Source organism: Triturus cristatus, chromosome 2_2 (genome assembly GCF_964204655.1).
Source record: "Triturus cristatus chromosome 2_2, aTriCri1.1, whole genome shotgun sequence".
In the NCBI taxonomy this organism is placed as follows: domain Eukaryota; kingdom Metazoa; phylum Chordata; class Amphibia; order Caudata; family Salamandridae; genus Triturus; species Triturus cristatus.
In genome coordinates, this window is record NC_140582.1 from 318,872,218 (window position 1) to 318,896,498 (window position 24,281).

The 24,281-nt window shown below is 46.0% G+C and overlaps 1 protein-coding gene across 1 annotated transcript in view; it reads left to right on the forward strand.

Annotated features, from left to right (window-relative positions):
• COL25A1 (collagen type XXV alpha 1 chain) overlaps nucleotides 1-24,281 on the forward strand; it is an 898,191-nt gene that overhangs the window by 778,508 nt on the left and 95,402 nt on the right. The window contains exons 18-19 of the mRNA XM_085641379.1: nucleotides 17,540-17,608; nucleotides 20,301-20,345. Of these exons, the coding sequence (XP_085497505.1) occupies nucleotides 17,540-17,608; nucleotides 20,301-20,345 (114 nt within the window). The remainder of the gene's footprint in view (nucleotides 1-17,539; nucleotides 17,609-20,300; nucleotides 20,346-24,281) is intronic.

Here is a 24,281-nt window from a genome sequence, read left to right on the forward strand (position 1 = left end):
TGTGCTGTCAGTAAATGACACTGCATTACCACACAATGCTTTAGCTACATTAAAAATCACTTGTCACCTGTGTCTATTTAATGTGGGTGGGGCTCGAGCTTTTGTCATAGTAAAAAGTAGGTTATGGTTCTAAAATGTTTGGAAAGCCCTGCTGTAACAGATTTATAATTAGGATACACAAGAAAATATTCATCACAACTAGCCAATATTTATACAAACGCTTTTGTTTTGTTGTGTATTTATTTATTTGTGGTGTATTTATAGCAGAGACCTAACTGCATGAGCAGTGGGGCATGTTATACATAACTAGAGACAACAATTAAAGCAAGGTGCATTAGATGAACCAGTAAACTCACAATTTTATGTGTATTTTTATAACACACTATCGCCCCTGGGGGTATCCTGCTGCTTTGCAGATGTGTGAGGGTAGCCTTGAGGAGCCTTACTCGAAGAGCCAAGTTTTCAGTTTCTTGTGGAATTCAAGAAGAGATGAGGAGAATCTAATGTGGTGTGGAAGGTCATTCCATACATTTTTGTTGCTAAACTTTATTTTACTAAGTTTCTCGTACAAAATAACAGAAAACAAAGAAACAAGCAATGCAAAAATACAGAGTACGGTCCAATAGGAATAGGAATATTGCTCCTTTGCATCCAGCCCACGCCATAATCATCAGAGCACTACAATTACATGTAGGTCATAGTTGGCATAAAAACATACATTTAGACTAATAGAATGATGAGTTTAAGACATTACACAATTTCTCGGTGAAAACAGAAGGGTATAAATTATCACACTTGGCCGTCGTGGTCTGTACATGGCCTGAAAAATAGGATGCGAAATCTCACTCCTCAGTGTCCGAGCCCTCCCCTGAGCTAGTGTCACCCTTCTCATTGCAGTTATTCCAAACCAACCCCAGGTCATGATTTCATCTTGGACTTTCTCATCATTACAGGTGAGGCGAACATGTGCTTCCTCCACTGCTACCCATTCACAGAGATCCTTAAGCCATGAAGTCAACAGCGGCAACCTGTCCCCCATCCATCCAGTGACAATTCTTTGTTTCGCTAAGAGTAAAGCAAGCTGGGCCAACATGTAAGGAATCCTGAGGCCCTTGGGTTTCACCACCACTCCCGAAAGGCAAGCCAGCGGTGTGAAGGGGACCTCTAAGCCAGTCACTCTCACCATGGCTGCCACCACAGCCCTCCTGAAATTCTGAATCCCAGTTCAGTTCTAAGCCAAATTTAGAAAAGAGGTCCCTAGATCTCCACATTGCGCACAGCTAGCTCCTCTTGGGGGGTTTATCATGTTCAATTGCCTTGGAGGTCACATAGGTGCCGTGCAGGATATTAAAAAGCAGTAAATTGAAAACCTGTGATTACAAGACACCCGCCTCAACTGCTCACACACACGATACCAGTCCGCATCTGTGATAGTCTTCCCCAATTCTCCAGCCCAAGCCCTTCGCTCTTCGCAGTCCATACTCTCCATGTCCACCCGTACAGTGCCATAAAATAGGTTAATGACATGCCGCTTGTCCCCCCACTCGAACAACCTTTGCACCATGGTGCGCCAGCGCAGAGGGAAGCACAGAGATGTGACATATTGTTGTAATTATGATGCATCCCTGTGCTTCAAAACTAACGCAGCACGGCGCAGCAAAATGACTTGTTGCACTGCACTGCGTTAGTTTGTTGTAAATCTGCCCCTAAATCTGTATTCACACTGATGTCTTCTCAGATAAGGTGCTGCCACCTGGTGCCTATGCAAGAGAACTCCTGGTTTAGAGTCTTTTGTTTTTTTGTTTTGGGGATCTTTAATAATAGCTGAGCATTTGCTCCTGTTTCTTTTGTCACCTGTCATGTGTAGTTTGGCCTTCAGGTAGCTCTGTAATCAAGAGTGCAGAGTTTTGTGTGTTTTGAAGGTCACTTTAAAGAGAAGTATTGTTTCCATGGAAAGTCTGAGCAATTTTTAAACATAGGTGATCTTATTTCTTGGAGCCTGTGAAGAGGCTGGCTGGTGTCAGCGGAATAGCTTTGAGTGGTGCAGTCATGAATTTGGGAAGGCCAGCAAGTAGAGCATTGCATTAGTCTGAACGTGCGAGTACTAGAGCCTGCAACTGGGTTCTGAAGTCCGGGGGTAGGATGGAGAACTTACTAAGAAGATGAAAGGTTGCAGGCTTTGTAGGTTTGCCCAAAAACCTCTGTAATATTCAAGTTTTGATCTATGATAAAACCTAGAGGCTTGGAAAAGAGTATCGTGATGGAGAGATGAGAGGATCCCAAGCAATTTTTGATCATGGAGTGGGAAGTCGTAGTAGAGGCATACATGTTAGCAGTGGCGGCTGTTGACTTTTGAAAATGGTGTGCGTAAACTTTGTGTCAGAGTGCATCATGGCGAGCGAGCGGAGCGAGCGAGCCTGAACATCTTAAGGGGAGTTCGGGCAAATTTTGAAAAAAGAGTGGGTAAATGGTGCATTTTCAAGGAAATTTCAGAAGCAAGAAGGTTAATAAAGCAATTGTGAAAGTGCAGTTATTACATTAATAAAGGGACGTCATATAACAACATGTAGATAGAAATGTTTCTGAAGCTAGACCCTGCCAGTGCCACGCAACTCTGAGCAATATACATGCTGTGTACCAGCAGGGCCTAGCGTCAGAAACATTTCTATTTTTATGTTTTTTAAGCTAGGCCCAGTGCTGGCACTCAGTGTGTATGCTTCTCAGAGGTGCATCACGCGTAGCAGGGTCTGTAGCTTCAGAGTATAAATGACTTGGATGCATCGCATATGACTGAAATGCACAATACTTTACTAGAAAGTGCTGTAAATGACTTGGATACAAATGTTATGACAGGGGTGCAGAATCAAAGCTCTGTAAGTGTCTTGAACGCATAGCATAGGACAGGGTTGCAGAATACTTTAAGGGCAAAGAAAGTTTTGTACGTGGTTTGAATGCACAGAATATAACTGGGATGTATAAAACATTACTGCGAATGACTAATGAACATTTAAATCATCAAATGCTGTAACATGCTTTCATTCTATAAATATTTTTATAATTCCTATAAAAAATACACTAGACAGGAGAAATACATTGTCACTTAAAGGGCTGGGTAAATGACTTACTAATTCTCGAGCACGCATCAAGATTCAGCCTCATGTAATACGCAGTCCCTCATTTATTTACCACATCCTCGGTCATAAAAAAAACCTCCAGTTTACATTTCTGCTGCTCAACGTTGTGCCTTTTATGACGGACACACACACAACCAAGTACTTCGATGGTTACACAATACACAGCCTACTTTATCCACATGACATGAGGTCTTTGAAACCTTACTTTGAAAATAAAGAATTTCCATGACCATCTATTTGTAGAAGATTAGGGAACAGAAAGAAAATCCAATAAAATATATTATAAATGCAAATACTACAAGCTTCATCTGCATTTCTGAGTGGCAGAATATTTTCTTGTTTAAAAAGCTGCTTTACTTGTGTTTTGGCAATTATTTCACGGATCTCACAACCTAACTAGTGAATAATTTGTCCCACAAAGAACACAAAAATGCACAGCAGTGCAAGCTACGATAAGTATGCATCTTGCATGTATTTTACAGCTTGAGATAAGCACTCCTGGACATAGTTAACTTGTCACAACAATGATTGCAGACTGAGAAACTTTTACGAGTGGAAACGTTCCCGCCATAAGAAAACATCGAGTATTTAACCAACCTTTCATTTGCATAAGGAATGAACAGAAAGTAGCCAAAAAGTGGAAGCAGGTTTCAATGGTTATCTACTTCTCCAATGACCCGTGCTATCTCATTGCAGTAACTCCGGGCTCTCACATTCCAGTGACCCACACTCTCACACTCCAATGAGACATTCTCACACACTCAAGTGACCTAAAAGATACTAGATGCCAGAGTGACCTGTTTTGTTGAACACACTCACAATAAAGACCACAGAGCCTGTCATTAGACGATTGTGCTTTGCTCGCAGCTTGGAGCATTTTCAACCACAGGCTTAGAAATAGAATTGCGTGGACATAGCTAATGACGGTGCGGTGCACTACTTAAAGGGAACAGAACTTTGTTCAGGAAGAAAAGAAAACCTGAGGCGCGGCCTTTTCAAAAAGCCCCTAGCAGACCACGTTGTTGTGAGTTCTGTACCTGGGTTGTCACTATGTGACGCCACACCCAACCTTAGAGTGTATTGCGTCATACTGACCCCTCAACCTGGCGGCTGGCTGGAATAATGTGATCTCAATGGAACTGTGTCTGACCTCATAGTCACAGCTTTGAGTCCGGTGGGCCCACTCAGCCTTTCATCCTTACAAGGTTGATAAAACACATAGCTTTAAGTTTGGAAATACCGAACACCCGCTATGTTTTAATAGCGCTAAGAGCAGGCGCGGCCGGCATGACTGGAGAGGGTATGGGGGGGTTAATTTAATTAATAAAAGAACTTACCAGGCATCTTCTCCGGTCCCGCGTCGCATAACGTCTGCTCTGCAACGTGGTGGAAGTAACTTCTCCCCGCTCTTTTCTTTTGCCAATTAGGAGACTGGGGAGCCAGGCTGCTGAACCTTGTTTACTCTGTCCTGGTATTTGATAGGGCATGGGGCGACTTTGCGCAAAACGCCTCACCGCCCGAACAGGAACCTAACTCCTGCTCTACACAGGGCATGCGCAGCAAACCTAATGGTTTGTGAATTTGAGTGAGGGGCATTGCGCAGACCATCTTCTGAACTCCTGCTCGTCTCTGCCTGAGTGTGCTGTGCGTGACATGGGCACAGCGCACTTTCACCAATGAAGCGCACAGGCGAGCCCGGAAATGTAAACAGACGAATTGTAAGCTGTCAATTCGTCTGTTTACATTCCTGTTCACCTGTTGCCCGATTCTTTTGTGGGGCGCTGCCCCAACGCCCCTAATGGACCAGCCGCCACTGCATGTTAGTTATTAGTATGGTTCTCTTTTAGAAAGAAGGAATGCATCCAGTTGATTAACTTTTCCAGGAATTTTATTGAGGCATTTATATTGTAAGAGTTAGATTGTCTGAGGTACAGGTGGTATCACCTCAGAATATTGATCTATCAATGTATTGCCGTCTTGTATTATCCTACCTAGAATTTCCGAGCAAGTAAAATTGTATGATTGCCCGGCGTGTCCTTTCAGACAAGGTAGAAGTGCTGTTGTTATGGTCTAGCAATTCAGCCTCATATCTCTTATTGAAATAAACTTCGCTATAAAAACAAAGCTGCAGGTATTTTAAAAGAATCATGCCCGTTGAAAATCTGCTAAAAATATGTTACCTTGGGGGCGCGGCCTGGCATCTGCCAAGATGGCCGCGTAAGAAGCGAGCTCCGCCGAGGCCGGGACGTAAGCCCGGAATATCTTGCAGTTGTACAGCTGATACTGTGTGCAAACCTGCGGGAAATGAACTGCTAATGAATGCTGCCACCCGAGAAGAATCGCGCCCTATACTCACCGAGATACACGACGACGGAGTTGGTGGAGGGGGCGTATGCGGAGGCCTTCGGGGCGTGTCTGCGGTGACGTCTGTAACATGCAGATACATCATCCTGCTGCGTGCAGTGCTGGGGCCATCGTGAGTATTCTGCGGGCTATGGATCTGGGCCTAGAACCTTACATGTCACGCTGCCTTGCCCGCCCCGTCGGGACCGGAGAACCGGGCGGTGCCGGGTGGCTGAGAGCTGGCAACGAACTAGACGGAGGCAGCGACCTCCTATACGGGCCCTGAGCGGGTGGGAAGGAATGGACCCTCCGGTGCCACTATTTAAAACCGCTGATGCCTGATGGGTGTGCAAGGGGTGGCCCCACCGCATTGGACCTGGGGGAGCACACCACCACATCGTTGTCGCCCTCTGTGTTGCGAGGGCCAGGTGCTGGCAATTTCGTAGAGGACGGTACAGCTTGTCTGACGCCTGGGTTTATGCCGGCTGCCGGGGGGCCGCAGATTGTGGATCAGGACAGGAAGGATCAGTTGCACGGTATCCCGTCGATTGGTTGCCTGAGCTGTGAGTGAGTGGGGACCCCACCCTATTGACATTCTCTACCTGGAGGACATTTGGACGCCTTTGACGGATGTCCTGGGAGCTGGGCGGCGCCCTTTGGTTTGGTGGATTCGTCTGATCTGGGTTCCTGGACCTCCGGGGACGAGGGAGCGTTCCTATTTGCTTAACGGTGTCTCTGTAACTGTCGCACACATCCGAGCCATTCCGTTGGAGTCTGCTGCCTGTGTTCATCGCGTCTCTGTTCTCATCGCCACAGCTCCATGGGGCTGATTGGTGATCGGGCTGTTTAGCGGGAAAATTGCCCTATATAACTGACTACACGGCGACGATAAGTTTCGGGGTCCCTGCGCACAGTGGTCCTTTCTGGATGACGGCGGGCTGTTAAAGCTGAGGGAGGCCTACCTGGAGATTTTGGCCTACGAGGAGTGGCGACACCTGTGCCCTGACACTTTCATCCCCACATGGTGGGTGTGGGACGCGTGGGACCCGAAATGGGGACCCCCCGGTGAGGCCTTTATACTGGGAGTGACCAACACGTGCAACCAGTGCCAATTGCCAGCGGTGGAAGGACACGAGGCGGCGCTGAGACTCATCGTGCGCTGCTGATCCGATCTCCAGGATCTCTACGCCATGAAGCCAAAGGGGGCCCCATTGATACAGACAAATAAACTGGACAAGTATACAGTCCCAAAGCAGTCATCATCGGAGGACGGTGCTACAGGCGACCAGACGACACCTCGGAGCCGTCACTAAGCTCCATTATGGCGGCCATTCAGGTTCTGGGAACGACGCTGGAAACCAAAATAGACAAAGTATCAATCGAAATGAACCTTCTCAGAGCCGATATGAATAAAACTTCGGAGCGTGTCACCACGACAGAAACAAACATTGCTGAGCTTCAATCTACCACTCGTAAGCTGGAAGAAAAAGTTCAACAGTTGGTCCATCAACACCGCCAGGTGGCTCTGAAGCTGGAGGACCAGGAGGGGCAGGTCTGCCGCAACAATATGCGCGTGGTGGTGCCGGTTGGGGGGCGGCGGGCCCCAGTATGGACCCTAGGCTCGTCCTGCAGCCGAGAAGGAATGGATCTACGCGACCGACACGCCCGACGATCCAAATCATTAAGTTCAGTGAACTCCGAGTCCCATCAAAAATGACCCCACCGCTACAGATATCCTATTCTGGGACGGATTGCTGTATCACGTAATGTATATCATAGTGGGTGGTACGGTGACACACACACTCCCTAAGATGTCTATTTTTGTAGATTTTATTGCCACACTGCAACAGGATATTTCTCCTGGACTTGGGCTGGAGCGGGACCTCGTGGAGCCAAGTGTAGGCGATGCTCGGCAACCCCTATCTTAGTTAACTGACTCTTGGGCGACAGGCGCTCTGCTAGTTGGGGATGTGGGTAGTTTCAAGGCTACGCAACAGGGTAGCAGGAAGGGGTATTGGGGGCTGTGAGGATTTCCCTTTTATGCTTGTGTTTTATATGGTTCAGTTCATCAATGCTTCTTGGACAGACTTGGGTGCTGGAACACATGACACTACACGGATGCCTAGGGGTGGGGGGTGGTCACAGGCTGTGAGGGCATGGGGGGAGGTGAATCAACAGTTGTCACATTCCAATGACTACACGACATAGTAAACACCTGTCAAGTTCAATTGGCCGCACACTGCTCGTCACACCAGCAAGTTGCCCCAAGGAACTGTGGTAAATGTAGTGGCGACGGCGTGTACGCCTATGCCACGGTGTGTATAGAAAAGTATGTGTCGCATTAGCCATCCCTGGACACGTGTTTCGAGGTAGTTGCCTCTCGTCAGCAGGGAGCAGGTAAGTGTAAAGGGGTGCCGCGTGGACTGCCAAAAATTAAAAACAGGTAGAGTACCTCTCATGGCGCGCAGGTGCTGATCCAGGACTCGTCAGTCCGGTGGCTCAAGGGAGCCGTAATATATCAAGTTCAATTGGCCGCACACTGCTCGTCACACCAGCAAGTTGCCCCAAGGAACTGTGGTAAATGTAGTGGCGACGGCGAGTACGCCTATGCCACGGTGTGTATAGAAAAGTATGTGTCGCATTAGCCATCCCTGGGCACGTGTTTCGAGGTAGTTGCCTCTCGTCAGCAGGGAGCAGGTAAGTGTAAAGGGGTGCCGCGTGGACTGCCAAAAATTAAAAACAGGTAGAGTACCTCTCATGGCGCGCAGGTGCTGATCCAGGACTCGTCAGTCCGGTGGCTCAAGGGAGCCGTAATATATCAAGTTCAATTGGCCGCACACTGCTCGTCACACCAGCAAGTTGCCCCAAGGAACTGTGGTAAATGTAGTGGCGACGGCGAGTACGCCTATGCCACGGTGTGTATAGAAAAGTATGTGTCGCATTAGCCATCCCTGGACACGTGTTTCGAGGTAGTTGCCTCTCGTCAGCAGGGAGCAGGTAAGTGTAAAGGGGTGCCGCGTGGACTGCCAAAAATTAAAAACAGGTAGAGTACCTCTCATGGCGCGCAGGTGCTGATCCAGGACTCGTCAGTCCGGTGGCTCAAGGGAGCCGTAATATATCAAGTTCAATTGGCCGCACACTGCTCGTCACACCAGCAAGTTGCCCCAAGGAACTGTGGTAAATGTAGTGGCGACGGCGAGTACGCCTATGCCACGGTGTGTATAGAAAAGTATGTGTCGCATTAGCCATCCCTGGACACGTGTTTCGAGGTAGTTGCCTCTCGTCAGCAGGGAGCAGGTAAGTGTAAAGGGGTGCCGCGTGGACTGCCAAAAATTAAAAACAGGTAGAGTACCTCTCATGGCGCGCAGGTGCTGATCCAGGACTCGTCAGTCCGGTGGCTCAAGGGAGCCGTAATATATCAAGTTCAATTGGCCGCACACTGCTCGTCACACCAGCAAGTTGCCCCAAGCAACTGTGGTAAATGTAGTGGCGACGGCGAGTACGCCTATGCCACGGTGTGTATAGAAAAGTATGTGTCGCATTAGCCATCCCTGGACACGTGTTTCGAGGTAGTTGCCTCGTCAGCAGGGAGCAGGTAAGTGTAAAGGGGTGCCGCGTGGACTGCCAAAAATTAAAAACAGGTAGAGTACCTCTCATGGTGCGCAGGTGCTGATCCAGGACTCGTCAGTCCGGTGGCTCAAGGGAGCCGTAATATATCAAGTTCAATTGGCCGCACACTGCTCGTCACACTAGCAAGTTGCCCCAAGGAACTGTGGTAAATGTAGTGGCGACTGCGAGTACGCCTATGCCACGGTGTGTATAGAAAAGTATGTGTCACATTAGCCATCCCTGGACACGTGTTTCGAGGTAGTTGCCTCTCGTCAGCAGGGAGCAGGTAAGTGTAAAGGGGTGCCGCGTGGACTGCCAAAAACTAAAAACAGGTAGAGTACCTCTCATGGCGCGCAGGTGCTGATCCAGGACTCGTCAGTCCGGTGGCTCAAGGGAGCCGTAATATATCAAGTTCAATTGGCCGCACACTGCTCGTCACACCAGCAAGTTGCCCCAAGGAACTGTGGTAAATGTAGTGGCGACGGCGAGTACGCCTATGCCACGGTGTGTATAGAAAAGTATGTGTCGCATTAGCCATCCCTGGACACGTGTTTCGAGGTAGTTGCCTCTCGTCAGCAGGGAGCAGGTAAGTGTAAAGGGGTGCCGCGTGGACTGCCAAAAATTAAAAACAGGTAGAGTACCTCTCATGGCGCGCAGGTGCTGATCCAGGACTCGTCAGTCCGGTGGCTCAAGGGAGCCGTAATATATCAAGTTCAATTGGCCGCACACTGCTCGTCACACCAGCAAGTTGCCCCAAGGAACTGTCGTAAATGTAGTGGCGACGGCCAGTACGCCTATGCCACGGTGTGTATAGAAAAGTATGTGTCGCATTAGCCATCCCTGGACACGTGTTTCGAGGTAGTTGCCTCTCGTCAGCAGGGAGCAGGTAAGTGTAAAGGGGTGCCGCGTGGACTGCCAAAAATTAAAAACAGGTAGAGTACCTCTCATGGCGCGCAGGTGCTGATCCAGGACTCGTCAGTGAGGTGGCTCAAGGGAGCCGTAATATATCAAGTTCAATTGGCCACACACTGCTCGTCACACCAGCAAGTTGCCCCAAGGAACTGTGGTAAATGTAGTGGCGACGGCGAGTACGCCTATGCCACGGTGTGTATAGAAAAGTATGTGTCGCATTAGCCATCCCTGGACACGTGTTTCGAGGTAGTTGCCTCTCGTCAGCAGGGAGCAGGTAAGTGTAAAGGGGTGCCGCGTGGACTGCCAAAAATTAAAAACAGGTAGAGTACCTCTCATGGCGCGCAGGTGCTGATCCAGGACTCGTCAGTCCGATGGCTCAAGGGAGCCGTAATATATCAAGTTCAATTGGCCGCACACTGCTCGTCACACCAGCAAGTTGCCCCAAGGAACTGTGGTAAATGTAGTGGCGACGGCGAGTACGCCTATGCCACGGTGTGTATAGAAAAGTATGTGTCGCATTAGCCATCCCTGGACACGTGTTTCGAGGTAGTTGCCTCTCGTCAGCAGGGAGCAGGTAAGTGCTGACGAGAGGCAACTACCTCGAAACACGTGTCCAGGGATGGCTAACGCAACACATACTGTTCTTTTTACACATCGTGGCATAGGCGTACCCGCCGTCGCCACTACATTTACCACAGTCCTTTGGGGCAACTTGCTGGTGTGACGAGCAGTGTGCGACCAACTTTTGCATAATTTATTACGGCTCCCTTGAGCCAACGGGCTGACGAGCCTTGGATCTGCACCTGCGCGCCATGAGAGGTACTTGACCTGTTTTAATTACATTTTGGCAGTCCACACGGCACCCCTTCACACTGACCTGCTCCCTGCTGACGAGAGGCAACTACCTCGAAACACGTGTCCAGGGATGGCTAACGCAACACATACTGTTCTTTTTACACACCGTGGCATAGGCGTACCCGCCGTCGCCACTACATTTACCACAGTCCTTTGGGGCAACTTGCTGGTGTGACGAGCAGTGTGCGACCAACTTTTGCATAATTGATTACGGCTCCCTTGAGCCAACGGGCTGACGAGCCTTGGATCTGCACCTGCGCGCCATGAGAGGTACTTGACCTGTTTTAATTACATTTTGGCAGTCCACACGGCACCCCTTCACACTGACCTGCTCCCTGCTGACGAGAGGCAACTACCTCGAAACACGTGTCCAGGGATGGCTAACGCAACACATACTGTTATTTTTACACACCGTGGCATAGGCGTACCCGCCGTCGCCACTACATTTACCACAGTCCTTTGGGGCAACTTGCTGGTGTGACGAGCAGTGTGCGACCAACTTTTGCATAGTAAACACCTGAAGGCACTATCCTGGAATGTGAATGGTTTGGGCAACAAAATTAAAAGGACCATGGTGCTGCAATATCTACGACGACACTCCCGGACGTGGCGCTCCTTCAGGAGACAAACATGAAGGGGAATAACTATCTTGCTCTTAATAGATTTGGGTACACGCTGGCAGTACATGCAGGGTTCACGACAGGCTCAAGGGGTATGGCGATTCTTCTTAAGAACACATTACCTTTGGTGATTACTTGCTCGTTGGTTGATCATATGGGGCGGTATGCTGCACTATCGGGGACATGGGAGAGTCTCACCCTTAACATTTGCTCAGTATATGTCCCCCCAAGATTGCATGGGATGACTTTCCAGACCTGGGAGACCTTCTGTTAGATATGCCAGTGGGCGTTCTTCTCCTGGGTGGGGATATGAACGAGACTATGGAGGCGGCCCTCGACCGCGAAACTAGCGCCCACAGGGCTGGGGGTCCACAACCATTATAGGGCTTTGTGGAGGCGATGGGGCTGGTGGATTTGTGGCACCTGCATAACTCCAAATCCAGGCAATACACTCACATTTCCACTGCACATGGTAGCGGGTCGCGACTTGATTATATTTTTTCGCATGCTGCCTCAGCTACCATTTTTCAAGCGTGTTGTCATAGGGCCCGACGAATTTCTGACCACTCCCTGGTGGAGGTAATTGTCCGGGGCCCGAAGAAGAACTGGTCTCTACCCCCACACTTAGATCCCTATTTGTTTAGAGACCAGGAGTTTAGGAACCGCTTTGAGGAATGCACGGAGCTCTACTTCTCAGAAAATGAGGGATTAGTATGCTCCAATTGCATATTATGGGAGGCATAAAGGACCGTAGCCAGGGATTACGTGCAAGCTGCTGCAGGGGCTCAGTGAAAGGAAAAGCGAATAGCTTGCGACAGTTTAGAACAGGAGATAGCTCTGCTCGAATTGACACCAGAAACGACTCCAGGGGACAAGGCTGAATGCATGCATACACTCAGACTCAAACAGAAAGAGCTCTGGGACTTAGCGGAAGATACGGGCCACGCAATAGCCACACAAAGTCACGTTTATTACCTTGGTGACAAGGCAAATACGCGTATTGCATGGTTAGAAAGGAGAGATAGGGGCCGCAACTGGGTCTCGAAGATTCGCACTCTGGAGGGCGTGGTGCGGGGAACGGGTACGGATATAGCTGAGGCATTTGCCAAATATTAGGAAGGGATCTACCGATCCCAATCAGATAGGGATGAAGAGGACTGCGTGGAATTTTTGAAGGACATCACGCTACTGAGCTTGATGGATGCAGACCGATGCGGCAGACTCAGACTTTACAATGGAAGAAATTGAGGGTGCCGTACGGGATCTCCAGTCGGGGAAAGCAGCGGGGCCCAGCGGGTTCCCCGCGGGAATGTACAAATGTGTGGCGATCAAATTGGCACTGCATATGCTTAACATGTTTCGCGAGGCTCGGTCCGAGGGATAGTTGCCTCTGGACTTGAGATCGGCAACTATTGTTGTCATCCCGAAGAAGGATAAACTGCGGGATCTATGTCGCTCGTATCGTCCGATCTCGCTCCTGAATTTCGAGGCCAAGGTACTCGCTAAGGCAATTGCAAACAGATTGACTTTGTTAATGCAGTCGCTGATTCGTCCGGAACAATCCTAGTTCATGCCCCACAGAAACACTAGATTGAATCTCCGGTGATTATATGGGGTTATGCAAGCAGTACGGCAACGCCCGGACGTCCCAGCAGCACTCATATCTCTCGATGCACATATGGCATTCGACAGTATTGAATGGCCTTACTTATTTGCAGTCTCACAAAATTCGAATTCCAAAGATGGGTCAAGCTTCTTTATGCGGCACCGCTGGTTCGAGTTCGAGTTAATGGGTCAATGTCCAGACTCTTCCGGCTTCATAGGGGCACATGACAGGGCTGCCCGCTCTTGCCTGTGCTCTTTGCGCTGGCCCTTGAGCCACTGGCTTCATGGGTCCGGGCAGATCCGTTGATACGGGGGATTGATATCGGGGTGTGTGGGAATAACGTATCTCCTTGTACGCCGACGATATCCTCCTATAAGCCCACAGACCACGACAGATCTTTCACAGATTAATCCATATTATAGGGTCATGTGGGCAATATTCTGGGTACCGCATCAATTGGGACAAGTCTTTGGTCTTCACCCTAGCGGGGTATCCACCGACTTTAACGTCGGCCTGTATGGCGTTGGTTCATAAGGATCTCTTCAAATATCTGGGCATATGGATCACTCATACCAAAGTGGAGTTTATTTGTATGAATGTACACTCCCAACTAGAGAGGCTGAAGGGTGATGCTGTGCATTGGAGGCGCCTGCCAATCTCCCTTATGGGAAGAGCAGTCCTGTTCAAGATGATGGCCTTACCACGTCTTCTATATGCTATACAAAATACACCGTTTTTAATCCCTGAGGTTTTCTTCTGTACCGTTGAATCCGTATGGGGTGGGGTCCAGGATCGCTTTGAAGAATCTGCAACGGGGGGGTTTATGATGGAGGACTGCCGGTTCCGGACATAAGGAAGTACTACTGGGTGTCACAATTGATTAACATCAATGGTTGGGTGTTCTCACCTATTGATGAATCGGCCTATCGGGTCGATCGCCACGCTATGGGCAAAGGTAGTTTCCTCTCAGTGTTATATGGAGGTAGGAAAAGGTTCCCGTCCCTTCCACCCCACACGCAGACTGTGGTCATGGCGTGCCGGAAAGCTACTAAGATGACTGGATGGAAGGCTCGATTGACGGAGCAGACCCTCTTATGGGAGGGAAATTTGTTGAGCGAGGTTAGCAGCCTGAGGGGATTCCATGGTTGGAGCAATATTGGTATTGATCTCCTAGTAGACATCTGGAAAAAAGGGGAAATGATACCATTCGCTAGCCTATGGGCGATATTCCAGTTACAACCCACTGAGCATTTTAGGTACTTGCAGTTACGACACGCACTACATTGCCATTTGTAAGAGGGGACTCCGCTGCCAGAATACACGCTGCTCGAAGATAGACTCCTCCTCGACCCAATGATTGACAAAGCAATATCCCTTATGTACAAAAAACTTGTAAATAATACCCCATACTGTCTGGGTCCCCTGCGGGCAGCGTGGGAATCAGACGTGGGCCTCCTGAAGGAGGATGACTGGAGGGAAGCCATGCAAAGCCCCAGAGAGATAGCTATACGGGCCAGGTTTAGACTGATACAGCTCCACATTTTCCGTAGATCCTATGCTTCACGATCTGTGCAATACCATATGGGCCATTACACTTCAGAACATTGCGTGAGGGGCTGTGGGGAACTCGGAACGCTCTTTCATATATTGTGAGAATGTCACAAGATCCAGACATTCTGGAGTCAGGTGTCCTGGGTTATGGCAACGGGAGTGGGTGAGCAAGTCCCAGTAGAAGCGAGATGACATATCCTGGGGGTGACGGGGGACATAGTCTGGCCTACATGGGTCACTACATGGCCAGCTCTTGTGAGAGCAGTAGCGAATCGTAATATTGCCCGCGCATGGGGAGCCAAGACAAGAGCTTGGGAGAGTGATTTGGACTGGTGCCAGCGGGCTGAGCAGACAGTATATCAGAGCAGGGTGTGCCCGCGCAAATGGGAAAAGATATGGAGGGCGTGGACGGTCTACAGAACCGGTCAACCCACACCACAAAGTGTACACTGTTGATAACTTAAGCTATTTGGTTTATGGCCTCGGCCCTGATCGCCTCTTGGTATGAAGGGACATTGGGGGGGATTGATTTACCCTGTTCTCAATGCATCTGTGTATGTTGACCTAAATACTATGTATGCTGTAATCCTTTCTGAAGCAAATGTTATGTTTTCCTTTTTATTTTTCTCGTTAAATAAAAAGAATTTAAAAAAAAGAATATGTTACCTTACTAGTGGGGTCTTCACTCCCAAAGTGGAAGTCACAATTATCTTGTCTCTAGCCTTTAGCCCTGCAATGTTCCTGGGCAGTAGACAGCAGGTCTTTAGACCACAAGCTCCAAATTTTAAAACACTTCTCTTTAAATATGGTGACTGGGGGATAATATCATTTGAAATTGGTGTATCTTTTGCTCAGGGGTGTAGCACAGGCACCCGCAGCCCCCGCGGTGCTGGGGGCCCCCAAGCTCCAGGGGGCCCCATCAGCACAGCACTCTGGCTGCAGAGCTCCTGATTGAGCCCGGAAAGGGCCCCTCCACGTGTCTTGCAGGGAGGCCCCCTCAAGTTTCGTTACGCCAGTGCACCATCCAATCCTCTGCGTTGTGCTGCCACAAGTGACATAAGCCACTATATATACTTTGCTGCTTTTTAATTGAGGCTGTTCATCAAATGCCCTTGTCAGCAGGACATGAACACATTCTTATGGCCCCAATTCAGAAAACGTTTTGGAAAAGTCAGAAATACACACCATGTAGATACACATCGATGATTTCCATAAATTTCCAACTTTTGAGGTTTTCACACAGAACTCTTGGTGTAAGCTCAAAATCTGCCCACATTGTAGATATCCATGTTTACCTGAGTTCCCTCATGCACACTGCAGGGCATTGTTGGGGAGGAGGACACATGCTTGCGAAAAATGTGCATCTAGGCACTTTTTCATGCAGGGAAACCAATTTACATGTGAAGAAACTGCTTGTCTCACACCTCTTTGCAATATGAGCCCATCCTGAAACAAGCATTGGCAAAGCCAATAGTAGTGACTTTAAATGCCGAAATTTGGCATGACAATGTTTCTGATTATTTCCAATGAAATCTGTACAGGGGATAACGTTTTGTCTATAAGGGCATGTAGTATGGTTTTCACTTTTCAGTAGGAACTGTTAGTTTGTTGGACAACATAAACATTGGGATGGTGCTAGACTGATTCCGTGCACCCCCTCAGGATATGTTGTCCGATAGACCTGCTGGTTCACAGTGCCACCATAAGTACCTCTAAACCTGGCAAGGTAACAAATGGTTTGGGCAACCTCAGAATATGACAACCCTGACTCCCCAAGGAATCGTGGTAACAGATCTAGAACCTTCTCGCTCAGTCACTCGTGCTCACTCAGAGAGATGTACAAGAAATACACAAGGGGGTGTTTTCAATGTTTATTGAACCATTGAGATTCATGTATAAAATAGATGTGCTGCAGTGATTAATAGATAAAAGCAGACAAAAGTGATAAGCAATATAAGGATGGTGAAAACAATGAACACTTCCAATTACACCATTGTGTTAAAACAGAGTATATATGCTGGCAAATAAGTACTGGGTATAGTGTACTCCTACTATGCACTCCATAACCTAGTTTCTCAATCTGCCCGCAAACCAGCCGCTGCTGCCCCTAGCCCCAGTTTCATTACTCAAAACATTCACAGTTGGGGTGCAGTGAGGTGTACCCTGAAAGTGGTGCTACTGCACCTTCTGCACTATTGGCGGCCACTCCCCTGAAATGTCCCCCATGAACTTTTAATATTGCTTTTGATATATCCCTATTCCTAAGCTCTGCTAGAGTTGTGTACTATTTTATCTACTTAATCCTACGTTTTCAATATGTCAATATAGTCTTGATTTTTTACTTTTTGATTTAAAATGAATCTGAAAAAACGTGCCTATGTATATGTAAATAAACACTGCCTTGTAAGTATAGATTGTTTATTGATACTTGGTTACATCATGCTCATATGTAGAGATGGGTGAAAGTAGAATATGCACAGGAAATCATCTCTGGGTTCCAATGTAGCTGAGAAAATATGTCAGAAAAATGTATTACTGCACTGTATTTTCAAATACAAAATATTTGAGGAAAAGGCTGACTTCAACATAAAGAATTAAATTAAAGCCCTTAATAATGAAGAAATGTTGGTGTTTTTTACTCTCAGAACTCCTTTCCTGCCCTTACCCTGGGTGTCTGTCTCTGGAGACTCAGGTGGTGAGGGTAGAGGTCAAAGGTCATGAAAAGGCTAAGGGTTCTGTCAAGGCTTCAATGTTGCAAAATGGTGGAAGTGAGCAAACACACCAGTTTGGTATTACTCTTGCAACTTGTTCCCACAGACAAAGGGAGCATTCGTTAATATGTCAGCAATACCATGTTTGTGGAGACGCAGGGGTTATCCATGTTTACCTGTTACTCTGTTCCTTGACAGGGGGAGAGAGGAGAAGCAGGCCCTCCTGGGAAGGGCGAACGAGGGGAGCACGGACCGCAAGGGCCCAAGGTCAGTCTTGCTAACTTTCAATTCTGATGCTTTGGGGGGGTTAGAAAGCCCGCGACATCTGCTTTGAAAAACTGTTCGGGTTTTAATGAGAAGGCAGCAGCATAAATCACCGGGCCGGCGCATTGGGGCCAGACATGATTCCATAAGACTCCAGGCAATGCACTATTCGACTTCCGGAACTGAGGCCTTGACTTTCCAAGGAAATGGAAATAGAACTAAACAGTATTATTATCACAAACAATTTTGACATTAACTTTTAAGGTTCTAGTTCATCCCTGACAGCATATAAATTGCAGCAAATTCCGGCAGTATGTATAAAAAATGTCCTTCTTTTCTGATTGTTTTGAATTAAAATGGGGTTTGCACTGCATGCACCTGAATGTATATTGATTTGGCTTCTAGATCTTTCTCTCCAGGGAGTTTCTAGCAGCTGTTGGAGAAACCCTTATTTATATATGGTGACATGCAATACACTTCTAGATATCTGGCGGTTAAAAACATGGCACACACCAAACTTGTCCAATGTTGATCAGCTGCGACCTGTGCAGGCCGGGTTGGGGGGGGGCGGGATCCGACAGAGGTCCACGAGGGAAAATTAAATAAATAATTAACTTTCCCTTATTGTCGTCTGCCTAAATACCCCTCCCTACCGCCCCACTGCTCTTACCTGCATGGGACGCGTTTTATTTTTGTTACAGAGACGAGAGTTGTACACAATTTTCTGAATATCCATGTGAAATCGCTTTTTCACACAATAGAGCCTTTTCAAGCAGGCATGTTGGCATACGTAAAGTAGTATTCTTGTAGTACTCTTTCATATTCTCTTCATGTCTTTGTGAAATGACCCAAAAATACCTAAAATGGGAAAATTCTGTGAATATTCATATACAATTAGTAAAGGACTGTGCCCTCCTTGCAGTTTTATTGATAGGGAGTGGAGCATTTATGGGGCTGATTAAGAAAGTCTTAGAAGAGTACGTAAAAGAGTACTCCTGTAGTGTTACTTTACGTTCTCATAAATGCTCATCAGCACTCATGAATCTAACTCTTTAATATCACTAATGGTTTTCAAAAAGATCTGGCCCTCGTGCGCCAGCGCTGGACCGCTCGGTGTACACCATGACAGGATTCATTTTCCTTCGGCATGTGGGAAAGCATGCGCCTACAGATGCAGTTATGCAGATGTTATAGACTGGTTTTGTCATAGCACATCCAAATGTAATATAGATTTTATAGGTGCAACCCGAGGGAAAGATGTTATAGCTCATTTGTATGATAACCCCCTTTACGACAGTTCAATGGCATTTTACCCGTCACCTTTGAAACTGTCCCTGCTGAAAAGTTCATCCAGAGCTATGAGAATGAAAGTTGGGGCATTATCTGATTTCTAGGACAGCTGGGTGAAAAGTATCAGTCCCATTAAAAGTGCCCTTACATTATTTTCTCTTGCTCTAAAATGCTTTGGTCATTCTTGATTTTCCATTTCTTGCACTGGTCCACAGATGACTTTGTTGATGAGACTTTTCTGGGCAGGGCCCAACCATCATCAGCACCTCCAGCTCCCAAATATAATGGTTCTTGGACCACACGTGTAAACTAAGAGCTTGTATGAACATGGGTGCTGTCAGCTCTTAACTGAATAGAGAATGGAATTTTGTAAAAAGCACAAACAAGAAACATTTTTCATTTTATGTGTTCAGCAAACAGTGACCAGTGTCGTCATGAAACAAAGCTTCACCACCAATCCCTCACGTATGTAAATATACATATTCATACACATATTGCTCCAAGAAACAGAAAAGAGGTCTGCACTACATTAAGGCCCATACAAGACTGCAGACAGTGGCAAGACATGGCCCACTTAAGAACCACCCCCTTCTTGCTTGAGCACACCTTTGATTGAAACAAAAATTCCCAAAGATGCATACACTGAAAGGTGACAGGTAACCACCACCCCAAAAGGACATGTTGTCAGTATAACTGAAATGAAGCAACCATGAGAAGTTACTCACAGTGGTATCTACGTGCTACACCAAGCCTCTTATAAGATAGAACAACTATCCTGATAAGTGTAAAAGCACAGTATCAGAGAAAAGAGGGCACATATCATAACTGCAAAAGGGGCATTTGACAGGTGTGCAGGTGGTCGTGTGCCTTGGCACACATATCCCTTGCTACAAAAGCTTCAGCGTCCATACAGGTGCAGAGTGATATCAATTTTTCCCATGTCAAGAGTGAATAGCTTTTTCTTGCATTCTGGGACCTGTAGTTTTGCTTACCTCGTTGTAAAGTGAGTATTACTCTTACCAGAATACATTGGAAAAAGCAGACATGGCTGCAACTGGCAGCTGACCAGGGACATCCCTGGGTGTATGAATGCATACCCTGCTCACATTTGTGCATGCTGCGAGGGGTTTTCTTGGGGGTCACTCAATGTGTGATGAGTGTTGTGTGCACATTGCTGCTCTCTTCCCATTCCTAACTACTTTGCGCATTCGCCCTCACATGTGGGGTAATAAGTTCACCCTGCTACCATAGCTTCAAAGGTCATAAATGTGTAGATTTTGATGCATGTTAGAGAAATGGATTCTGCTTTTCTAGAAGGCATGGCTAATCTTCGACTGTCTGCTCTTCCTTTTTCCGACATGTATGCACTCTTTCCTTCCTTTTCTTCACGCTTACGGCTGAACAGGGTGAATCAGGTGAATCAGGAGGTAGAGGTCCCAAAGGTTCAAAGGTCAGTAGAAGTTGATGTGCACTTTTGTGTCTAACTTTGTCCAATGACTGGATTCTAATCACAAATATATAAAAGTTTCGCAAACCATGTTTCACGCTTTAAAACTGTTATTGTATAGTTGATAGCAGAAACTAACCAATCATATTTGATACAAAAATATTGTTTTCTATGTTTTGAACACTCCAGTGGTAGGTGCTTGGTCGACTGCCTTAACTGGAACCTAGAGACCTTGACCGGATGTACTAATGCATTTTCTTGTCGCAAACCAAGCGATTCGTTAAATCACAAGGTTTGCAAAAAGAAAATGTGGTTTTCAAATATACTAAGCCCATTTAGTGTTTTGGTCACATGCTACTGAATCACAAAATTAGTTTAGGAAATCATAACAAATTGCTATTTGAAAAGGGCATGTTTAGGGTGTCAATTCCAAATTGCAATTCCTTACCAAAATGCAGTTGCAAAACATTAATATTCTACCAACACTTCAAAGGAGGTGGCAACCCGTTCGCAAACAGGAATGGGTCCCCATGGAACGCCTGCCCCTATGTGAATGATCACAAAACATCTTTTAGTGGGAGGCATTGGTCCATAGCACAAAAAAATCTTTGCTTTTTTGTGAGCACATGCTTTTTTCTTTAAGGAAAATGGGTTGCATTTAGATGGTTTGCATCTTTTATTTAAAAGCAATCACAGACATGGTGCTCTGCTGACCCCAACAAGCCACCATCTCTGTGATGGAAGCGAATCGTAGTAGGTCACAATTTGTGACCTGCCTCATTAATATTCATGAGTTTGGTCGAATTGCTACCCATTGCGATTTGGTATTTTGTGAACTGACCTATTAGTACATAGGTCGGTTGTAAACATACATTTGGATTAGATTAAAGTCTGTGAAGAAATTGCGACAACTTTTAGCAAATCCAATGCATGTACATCTAGCAGCTCTCCTTTTCTATTCCTGGATTTGGCACTTGACCAACAAGTTGTGTGATTCTGAGCAAACCACTTAATCCACCTCTTAGAATGTGCAATTCATTTTTGTTTAGAACAAAACTGTGCATTTTTCTCTCATGTATTATTTCAATACTCTGCCCTCCATCGCGTCTTATTGATTGCAATCTGGTATAAAGCAGGCTGTAAGCCGGTTCTATGTATAGCACCTCATAGTCAAGATGCTCTTGGTTAAATACAAATATTTCTCTGTTATGATGCTCAATGTGCTGTATTAAGTAGCTCAAAAAGTGACAGCAGGTACGCATGTAGGGTGTTTTGTCAAGGAGATGTAGACTAAAGATGTTATGCACCCTTTATTAATGCACCATCTTCTCTGCTGAAGGTCACTATCACCTTATTAGTGCATAGAATATATTTCTGTTTTCAGGCTTTCCGTCTAATTCACATTAAATCACGAATCTCTGCAAGCATCGAATAATGCCTACTTACAACAGATGTGCATGACTTCTAACCTGGTTCATGAAACACTGAAATGTAGACAGTGGGAATAATGGGAAGTTACACTTCTTGTTAATGTTCTTTCATGCTCCAGTTTTGCCTAGTGCTTACGTGTGAGGAATAATCCCCTTGTGTAAAATCTGTGGGCTGATTCACAAAGGTAAAGTTAGACCAAAAGTTTAAATTTAGACCAGAAGTCTAAGGGCCTAATTCACAAAGGTAAGGTTAGACCAAACGTCTAACTTTAGACCTGAAGTCTAAGTTTGCACGTAAAATCTAACTTGAGACCTGAAGTCTAAGTTTAGACCAAAAGTCTAACTTAGACCAAAAGTCCAACTTTACTACTTTTCGGTATTCACAAAGGTAAGTTACTACTAGTAACTTTACTACCAGTAAGTTTACTTAGTAATTTACCTTTGTGAGTACCAATAAGTAGCAAAGTTAGAATCTGATCTAGGTTAGACATTATGTCTAAATTTAGACGTCAGGTGTAAAGTTTGACTTCAGGTGTAAAGTTAGACTTTAGGTCTTAACTTAGACTTATAGTCTAAAGTTAGACTTTTTTGTCTAACTTTACCTTTGTGAATTGGCTCCTATGTGTCTAAAGCTACAAAATTTGTGAACTATAGTTAAAATCAATTTAAAAAAAAAATATTTTTCTTCATGAAAACTCTTGTTTCATTCCCTTTCTGAAATTGTAGGCATTTTATGCACTCCCACTTTTGCGTGGTTCTCATAGGTGTAAGTATATAAGTGCAGAGAATTGTGGTAAAGGTACTGTGATGATTGTGAATACCCACACAAATAGAACTCCATAGATGTTTGCCTCCATTGTATCCACAACTTCCCTGACAGTTCACTAATGAGAGTAAAACAATCTGCATACTTAGTGGATCTTCTGCTCTTGATTAATTGTGTATTGATAGAGTGCAAACAATAAATATGGACAACGCTGATTTGCTGTGGCACTTATAGTAAGCAAGAAAACATTTCAAGTGAGATAGCCAGGTAGACAGGGAAATTAAAGTATGTTTCCAGAGGAAACGTTTTATTTTACTGCTGTCTCACAAAAAGTTACATGTGTCAAAGAGATTGTTACCAAAGAAACCGAAATGTGTAAGTGACTTTAGAGGGCTTCAAAGAAACTTTAATTAAAAAAACATCTTCATTCTTGCTTTTTATTTTGTTGCATTGTTATATCCCGCTGGCAACTAGCCCAATGTCATGTGTGGCAACTCCAGGCAGTTCCTACTTTTTAGCCAAAAGTAGTTTGCATGTTAGAAAATGTTGAGACCATTCTTTCAGTGTTAAAAATTAATCTACACGTTCCAAGATGCAATGAATTGCTAGCTAAAATACCAGGACTTCCTGGAGCTGTGACACAAGAAATTGGCCCACGAGGCAACTCTGAGCATTTTTAATCAATTCGATCATATCTGTTGTTTTCAATCATTTATTTTCAAAATGAAGTCATAGACAAGACTGTAAACATTGTAGTGACAGTCCTTGTACTCTAAAAGTGTCCACAGTATGTTCATTTATCAGTAATGTGGAGTTGCGATGTGGAGGTGGGGTTAAATGGACTCTCTTCTTTGAAACCTACTCCCTGCCAGGACATGACTGACTAAATAGTTCCTGACTGCCCATGACACAGGGTCTCACCTCAACTCTTCTTTTCACTAAAATCACATTGTTAGGTCTCGCCTGACCCACGCATGCGCTGGTCTGGCGAGACTTATTGAGGGGGCTCCAAAAAGTGCTACCAGGCCAGCCTAGAGCTACAGTGCATTACTTTCACTTTCGCGGCCGCATGGCCGCTTTGATGTCTGATTGCGATCGCGATCACTTGGCATAACCAATAGGTCTCGCTTTTGGGACCTTATAAGTATTTAGTTATGCGCTTATAAGGTCCCAAAGGCGAGACCTATTGGCTATGCCAATGCTTGTTTTCAGCATGATATTGGTCTACACCCCCGTGCTTTCTTGGCCAGAGCCTGAAGTCCCCTTCCCTTCAGTTCATGCTCCCCCTGGTGGCCAACTCGCAGTATGAAGACCTCTGGTGTATATCATGATTGACTATAAAGGTCCACAATTTCTTCAGGGTAGCCGTTGAAGGCATGATTTGAACTGTTTCCTTCACAAAGTAGCACATAGCTGCCAAGGTTTCAGATTGCTAAGTGTGACATTTTCATAATTTTAGTGTAATTATGAGTGGCATTTCAACAACTAGGAGTGACACTGTCTCACGTGCAAACTCAAGCAATGAAGACGAGTTAAATATATAAATATCACTAATTAGACCCATTTGAGCAACAAGAAACTCTAAGAAGCTCTATAAAGTGTTATAAAGCACCAAAGATGGAAGGGTGCTAATCTATTTCAGCAGTTATCCTAAGCAGTACTTTAGTTTTGTTCCCAATAGTCATCGTATTATGCGGTAAAAGAGCTCAGCTGCTATAATATAAATCAGTTATCTAGAGCCAC